Below are 7,650 nucleotides of genomic sequence, written 5' to 3' on the forward strand. Positions count from 1 at the left end.
TTTACCTCTGAGTCTTTAGCACCCAGCACAAGGGTGAGAGGAGGAAAGGTGATGAGACCCCAAGTTGTGTCCTCTTTGCAAGAGGCTAGAAGGTAATAATCTGAGGATAAGGTGATTTGAGGCCCCCAGAAAGGGTATAGAGAGCAGCAAAGCTGGTAAGCCTGTCACACTTCTTAAGCTTTGATAAGATAAGATAAGTAAATCCATATCTTGGAAACGCGTATGCCAAATACATTTTTGGTAATACTTTTACTTTCTCATTCCTTGGTTTTTAATAAAAGTGCCTTTTCAAATGCCATCCAGCCTCTGCTATAATAACAGAAGATAGTCATGATGTGGGTGTGTGACAAGGAGTGTCCACAATTGGATCAAAAGCTGTAAGGGAAAATAGCAAGTATAAAGATGACAGAAGGATTTTGAGGGAAAGACCCCACTGAAAAGTAACCTTCAGAAGACAGAGTCAGGGTCACTGGCCCGGCCACCCCCTTTCCACCTGAAGATTCTTTCTCTAAGCTATTTCCCACTCAGAGCTTAAAGGAGACTATGTTTTAACAAGGGAGCCTGTTGCCTCACATCCATTTTCTACATGATGCAAGGTTGACCTTCCTTCCTTCTCTCCACCTCCAACTCACCCAACCAAGTCCCAACCGCAGAAACCATAGGGAGGCTATTCTTTAGAGCATCCCTCAGTTTGCAAAGGTAGCAGGAGTCATTCATTATCCTGGACAGGTACCAGCTGGAGAAAATGCCAGGGCAGTGACTCTTGGTGAACAGGGGGAGCCTGATGCGGGACTCGATCCCAGGACCCCGGGATCACCACCGGAGCCAAAGGCACTGAGCCACCCAGGTGCCCCAATGCTTCCTGGCATTTATCTGCTGTGTGGCCTAACAGGTGCCACATTCCTCAAAGGGCAGATTAAGTATAGCCTTGGGCCACCAACAATAGGAGTACAAAAGAAAGAATGAAAAGATCTAGAAACCATTTTATTTTCAACATACATGTGGCTCTTAGTAACTTCAAAAAATAACATTTAATCTTTTTTTTAAAGCAGGCTCCATGCCCAACGTGGGGCTCGACATGGGGCTTGACAAGGGGCTCAAACTCACAACCACGAGATCAAGACCTGAGCTGAGATCAACAGCTGGGCACTCAACCGACGGAGACACCCAGGCACCCCCCAAAATAACATCTTATTTGAAGGTTTAGTATCGCTTTCATTTGGAATTACATATGGGGAGATGCTACAATCTTTTCTGCACTTCGGGCTACTAACGGTCTTGATCCAGCTGGGTACCTGTGGACAAGTCCCTTCCTTTTTCTGGGCCTCAGCACTCAAGTGTTAGGACACCCATAAGGTTAGTGGCAGAGTTTTTGGTGCCACATGGTTTAAACCAACTCTGTCCAAACCAAAGAAGTGCAGGGACAGATGATGCAAATTCACCACTCTCCCACCGAAGCCTCATCAACTTCATAAAGGTCAAAGTTGAGACCAAGAGCCATAACTTGAATCTTCTCCTATTAACCTACTATTCCGTCATGCTGACGCTTTTATCACCTTGGCTGCTCATGGGTCTAAAAAAAAGAGAAGATTGAATTTCTTGTCTCTTAAAGTGGAGGAAATCCTAGTGGACATTTTGGTGTCTAAATTTCCAGGAAAGATGTTTTCAACACATGGAAATACCACGAAGCTGACCAGGAATTTCACGGTCTTTAAAAGAAAATGGGCTTGCCTGCCCACCGCACTCTGTCAAGCCACTGTCCCAAGGGTCCCTGGGGATGACAGGTAGGACAGAGGCAAAGTGAGTTCTGGCAAAGTGCCTGTTCCAAGTCCCCAAAACTCCCCCTGCTCCATCCAATTCAAGCAGGCCATATCCCCACCTCAGTAGCAATGACCGTCAGGTTCAAGGTCCATGACACCTCATCGAGTGGTAATCTAGCTGCAGCCTAAAGGTGCAGCTTTCATTTTTTTCATCTCCATCTAGATTTACAGCAGTCTCCCCTCACGCTGGAGTTATGATTTATTTTTGTTTTTTTAAGATTTTATTTATTTATTCATGAGAGACACAGAGAGAGAGGCAGGCAGAGACATAGGCAGAGGGAGAAGCAGGCTCCATGCAGGGAGCCTGATGTGGGACTCGATCCCAGGACCGTGGGATCACGCTCTGAGCTGAAGGCAGATGCTCAACCGCTGAGCCACCCAGGCGTCCCTGGAATTATGATTTAAACATAAATAAACCAGCTGTCCTTTCTGATTTGGAGCCAGAGTTGCCACAAAGCTGGAAAATGAAGAGGCAGGAATTTTACATAAAGATGAAGAGGGAGTTTCCACCATCTACCCAACTGGCTATATTCAAGCCAAAAAAAAAAAAAATTGCAAGAAGGAACAGAGCATCTTTCCCATAGAAAGTTCATAGGCTAGTGTGACATGATAGCTCCCCAGTGTTATTGAACATACCTAGATTTATCTAGTGCTTCGGTGACTTCCTTGCTCACTCAGGAGATATTATACCCCTAGGCCAATAGCCTGACTGCTTTTGCAATTATCATCTAAGCACCTACAAACATTAAATAGATCCCTGAGGGAGGAATTGGAAAGCTTGGATTGACTCAGCATATGGCAGCAGTCATGGAGCTATTTCCCTCTGGCTTTGACCATGCCATTCTTGAGATGAAGAGCACAGAGTACAAGAACACAAAGGGAATTGAACAGGTCACATTCAAAGCCAGATGTGAGGAAAGACTCCAGTTATAAGCAGGGCCATGCCAAGGGTATGACAACAGCCGCAGATCCTTAACCAGAGGAGCCTGGTACTATCCTTTAGCACACCGTCTCCTTCCAACCCCCATCCCCTACCTCATGCCGGTTACAAGAGCTTCTAGGGCAGTCTCCAAGGGGTTCAAGTTACCAAAGAACAGCCTTCAATGGAGGAGGAGGTGTTGCTAGGCAACCAGCCCAGCCCAGTCCCACCCTTGTAACCTTGAAGAAGGTGGGGCTGTGACCCCTGGCTGCTTAGAGGAGCACCACGGACTCCTTTGGCATCAACTTTCTCCCCGCCCCCCCCGGCTCTCTCTATATCCTCCCAGCCCCCCTCCCTCAACCACCCACCCCCACCCCCCACCCCCGAAGAAGCGGGCTGTCTGGTCTCTGCGAGCCTGAAGGCTACAGGCCAGTCTGACTTGCCATCGCTCCTGTAGGTGGCAGCCAAGCTGTCCCTGCAGGGAGTCCATAAGCTGCTGGTCTGTCAGGTGTCATTCACTCTGGTTACTTGGCTTCCAAACCTTCCTCCCTCCTTCCCAGGTCTTTCCTGCCCCCATGGTCAAAGAAATTGCTAAAGGAAGCATTTGGGGGAAATCCAGCCAGATGGAGGATATGTAGGGTAAAATGCTGAGTGGGAGTGCTGAATTGCCAGCAACGTGGTCAGTAAAGGAGTAGGAGTGCTAGGAGAAAAGGCGCCGGGAAGAAAAAAAGGACAAGACCTGACAAATAGTTAAGAAGAAGAAGGAGAAGGAGAAGGAGAAGGAGGAGGAGGAGGAGGAGGAGGAGGAGGAGGAGGAGGAGAAGGAGGAGGAGGAGGAGGAGGAGGAGGAGGAGGGGAAGAAGAAGAAGAAGAAGAAGAAGAAGAAGAAGAAGAAGAAGAAGAAGAAGAAGAAGAAAAAGAAAGAAAGAAAAGAAAGAAAGAAAGAAAGAAAGAAAGAAAGAAAGAAAGAAAGAAAGAAAGAAAGAAAGAAAAAGTTATACAGGGGGTGTATATTTATTTGGGGTCAAAATACAATATGCAGCCTGCTGACCACCTTGTTGGTCAAGCTTATACCTGAGCAACAAGGGGTTGGCCAGATGGCACACTGATTATGCTCTCCAACTCTCCTTGCATTTGGCACTTATGCTCAGATCTTTGTTGGGAAGGCCTAATTTAAGGGATACACAACCATAGCATCCAAAGAGAAAAGCGTGCAGTAAGGTACACTGCACCACTGCATAAGGTAGCTGCTTTCCATTTACACAGCAGATCCCTTGGTGCATCTGAGCCAAGAAACATGTGTGTTCTCAGAGGCCAGTGGACACACCAAAGAGGAGAGACGGCCACTCTCACAGTTCTTGCAAACTTCAAAGAAATCAAACCTGTGCAATTTATCCTCAGGATTGCTCCCTTCCTTGAAAAGATAGCCATTGCTCAAGGCCATCTCTTTCTAAGGCAGCAGATTACTGGAGAGGGTTGGGTCCCAAGGTGACTTGGTGAAGCCATGCTCATGTGGAGAGGGCTCTCCGACTCAGTAGACAGAAAGGTCCAAGTTGGAAAAGCAGAGCCTCCTCTCTGTCCTTAACCTACCCTGCTGAACTCAGTAGGTGCCTGTCTTGTAAGTAAGCTGTGTGGGGATTTTGCAAACTACTCTCCCCCAGCTGACTTATCAAATTTCTCCTAGGCTAATCCTGGTAGTTGGTGGGACCCCAGCAAAAAATAAATAAATAAAAATAAAAATAAAAAATCAACAGTGACCTTCCTACCCTCTTTGTCAACTGAGAACTAACCGGACCTAGGGCCCCAGCTTTCCTGGTCCCCTGCCATGCAGAGGTTTCTGGTCCCATGGCAACATTCCACCTGGCAGTCATCTATATCTTCCAGCTTCCTGTTCACACATGACCCAGTTCATTTTTCTCCAGTAGTGACCTCCACCATCTATCTGAGTAGTCCTAGACCTTTCCAAAGAGGGGTCCCAGGGCCTCTGACTCCTGCTCTACTGGAAAGGGTGGGGGCAAGGTGGCGCCTACACAGGAGAGGAGCTGGCCCAGGCAATCCTTCCCCAAGGCAGCTGGAGTCTTGCACTCAAAAAGTCAGCCAGTAGCCATCTTCTGCCTCCATCCGAAACTTTCTGGTCACACTGCTCCTTCTCTTCTCTTCTCTTCTCTTCTCTTCTCTTCTCTTCTCTTCTCTTCTCTTCTCTTCTCTTCTCTTCTCTTTTCTCCTCTCCTCTCCTCTCCTCTTCTCTCTCTTCTCTCTTCTCTCTCTCTCTCTCTCTCTCTCTCTCTCTCTCTCTCTCTCTCTCTCTTTGTCTCTCTCTCCCTCCCTCCCTCTCTTTCTCTCTCTCTCTCTCCCTCCCTCCCTCTCTCTCTCTCCCTCTCTCTTTCCCCCTATCCCCTTTCTGGTGGTGCCAACTGGCCTCGGTACCTGGCAGGGGCCGGCTGTGGTCAGCATTTCCAGCACATTCAGTCCTCGTGCTTTCAGCAAAAGTTTCGCACTCTAAGAGATCGGTGCATTTCCACTGACTGAGGATTTCCCATTCAAAGTAAAGGGGGGGGGGGGGGAAGTAAAGTCCAAAGTAGTAAAGGGTCAAAGGCTCGCACCGTCCTGCTACCCTCTCCCGGGTTCTGCGTCTTCAGCCAGAGGCACCACCCACTGGGTTTCTCAGGCATGGCTAATTCCTAAACGGATCGTGAAACTGATGGCAGTCACCTTAAGCGGCTCTCTCAAGCAAATCTGTGCAGCTAGACCCCAAGGGCTAGGCGTCAGCGGAGCTGGAGGCAGTGTCTACTTATCCCGACACCCCTCCGGCCACTCCAGGCGCAGCCACCCCGAAATCGCGGGAAGAAGCGGCGGGAGGGCGCTCCGACAGTCTGCGAGCTGCGAACACGCTGCGGCGCGAAGTTGCACAGGTTTAAATCCAGTAGGCACCGCCGCTAAGCTCCCGCGGCCGCGTGGGTGGCCAACCGCTCCGCGCGCTTTCCGAAGCGGCCAGGCTCCGAGACTGGAGCAAAGACGCCAGCGGCGCGGCCATTTGGTTCCCGACGCCGCGGAGACCGGGACGCCTCCGGCCTGGGGATGGCACCGAAGCCGACCCGGACCCAGTGGCTCCCAGGAACCCCGCGGGTCCCCCCGCCTTCCTCCCCCATATCCCCAGAAGGCGGCCGCAACACCCCAGGGCCGGGGAGCCCCAAGGGCACCGGGCCACTCAGGACGTCGCGGCCGGGTCCAGGAGCAGGAAGTTCCAGAGGGAGAGCGGCGGGTGGGGAGTCGGAAACGGGATCCCCCTCACTCCCGGAGGGGCAGGGAGGGAAGGGAGGAGGAGGGGCAGGCAGGGCCGGGGAGGAGGTGGGTGCAGAGCCGGGAGCCCACTGGCGCCCCCAGAGGCGGGGTAGACCCGGGGCCGCGAGCCTCCCTGGGCGCGGTTTACCTAGCTCTTCTTCATCGTCCTCCAGGCCGAGGAGGTGGCAGGGAAGGCGGCGGCGAAGGCGCACAGTGCGCCGGAACAGGTTGTCGGTGCGGCGCCCCAGGGCCAGCAGGTGCCCCTCGAGGTCCTCGAGCAGAGCCAGCGAGTGGCCGCAGAGGTCGGCGAGCTGCCGGAGCAGGCTGAGCGCGGCCAGGTGGCTCACGTCGCGGAGCTCGGTGAGCGGCTGCGGCGGGTTGCGCGGGCACAGGCGCTGGGGCACCACCGTGCGCCTGTAGAACGGCATTCCGGGCGCGGCCGCGGGGAACCAGCCTGGCGGCGCGGCCGCCTCACCCGGAGCAGCGCCCCTGGCCCAAGCGCCGCTGAGCGGTGGCCCCAGCTCCGGGTGCAGGAAGCCCCGGGCGCGGGCCCGCGAGCGGACTGGCGCGGAAGACGACAGGCGGGTGGGCGGGCTGACGGGTTCCCAGGCTGGAGCGCCGCTCCCCCCGGGGCTGAACACTCGCCGGAGCCACCAGTCCCTCTGACTCTGGTTCGCTGGGCTCCTCCTCCTCCCCGCCTTTCTCCACCTCCTCCTCCCTTGCTACTTCGGGATCCCCCCACCACCACCATTTTTTTTTCTTTTGCGGTCAGAGATTCACAGATTAACACTTGATCTGGGAGAGGAGGGAGAGGGAAGTAGGAGTAAAAAGAGCGAGCTGGAGCGTGAAAGAAGGAATGTCTGCGTGAGGTGTGTGTGTGTGTGAGTGTGTGTGTGTGTGTGTGTGTGAGAGAGAGGAGAGAGAGAGAGAGAGAGAGAGAGAGAGAGATGTTCCGTACGGTACGGTATGTGTGCCCGCGTCCTCCTGTGGAGCTCCAGTCTCAGTACTGGTGGTTAAAAGTTGCGTTCTGCTTTGTTTCTTTAATTTAAACTTTTTCTTCATAAATAATAAAAATTCAAGTGCACCCGTGCCCACACCAGCAAGTTACCGGTGGAGACCCACCGAATAGCCTGATTTCATTCATGTAGCGTTCCTTTCCCAAACAGTACTGGGCGCCACGCACAGGCTGGCCTCGGCTGTGAGTACAGCTTTCTAGCACCCAGGAGCTTGGAACCGAGGAGGAAAGAACCAATTATCTTACCGGACTGTCAGGAGAACAGTGACTCTGGGTACTCACAGTGCCTGGACTGCTGTAAAGACTCTGGAATGAATGAATAGAATGGATGGATGAAAAGAAACCCACTCTCTGGAACAGTAGATTCAGTTCGGATGGAGGGATGCTGCTCCATATTTTATGCAGAAAGAGGGCCCAGGGCCACCTCCATCTCTGGCTGCACTGGGCTCCTGAGGTGCCCACGGAACAGGCTGGGATAGGTATGCTTGCAGTACAAGAAACCCTGTAGTCATGTCCTGATCTCTCTCTATTGTAGAAGTTAGAAGAGAGGGAGACAGTGACGTCCTCAGAAAACCAGGGTGCCTGAGTGTGTGTGTATGTCCCCGTGCACTTGT

At 52.3% G+C, this 7,650-nt stretch overlaps 1 protein-coding gene across 1 annotated transcript in view; it reads right to left on the bottom strand.

The window, feature by feature from the left end:
• NHSL2 (NHS like 2) overlaps nucleotides 1-6,710 on the bottom strand; it is a 248,815-nt gene extending 242,105 nt beyond the window's left edge. The window contains exon 1 of the mRNA XM_041740532.1: nucleotides 6,170-6,710. Within this exon, the coding sequence (XP_041596466.1) occupies nucleotides 6,170-6,449 (280 nt within the window). The 5' untranslated portion in view covers nucleotides 6,450-6,710. The remainder of the gene's footprint in view (nucleotides 1-6,169) is intronic.
• Between the last annotated feature and the right edge of the window lie 940 nt (nucleotides 6,711-7,650).

This window comes from Vulpes lagopus, chromosome X, assembly GCF_018345385.1.
Source record: "Vulpes lagopus strain Blue_001 chromosome X, ASM1834538v1, whole genome shotgun sequence".
NCBI classification, from domain to species: domain Eukaryota; kingdom Metazoa; phylum Chordata; class Mammalia; order Carnivora; family Canidae; genus Vulpes; species Vulpes lagopus.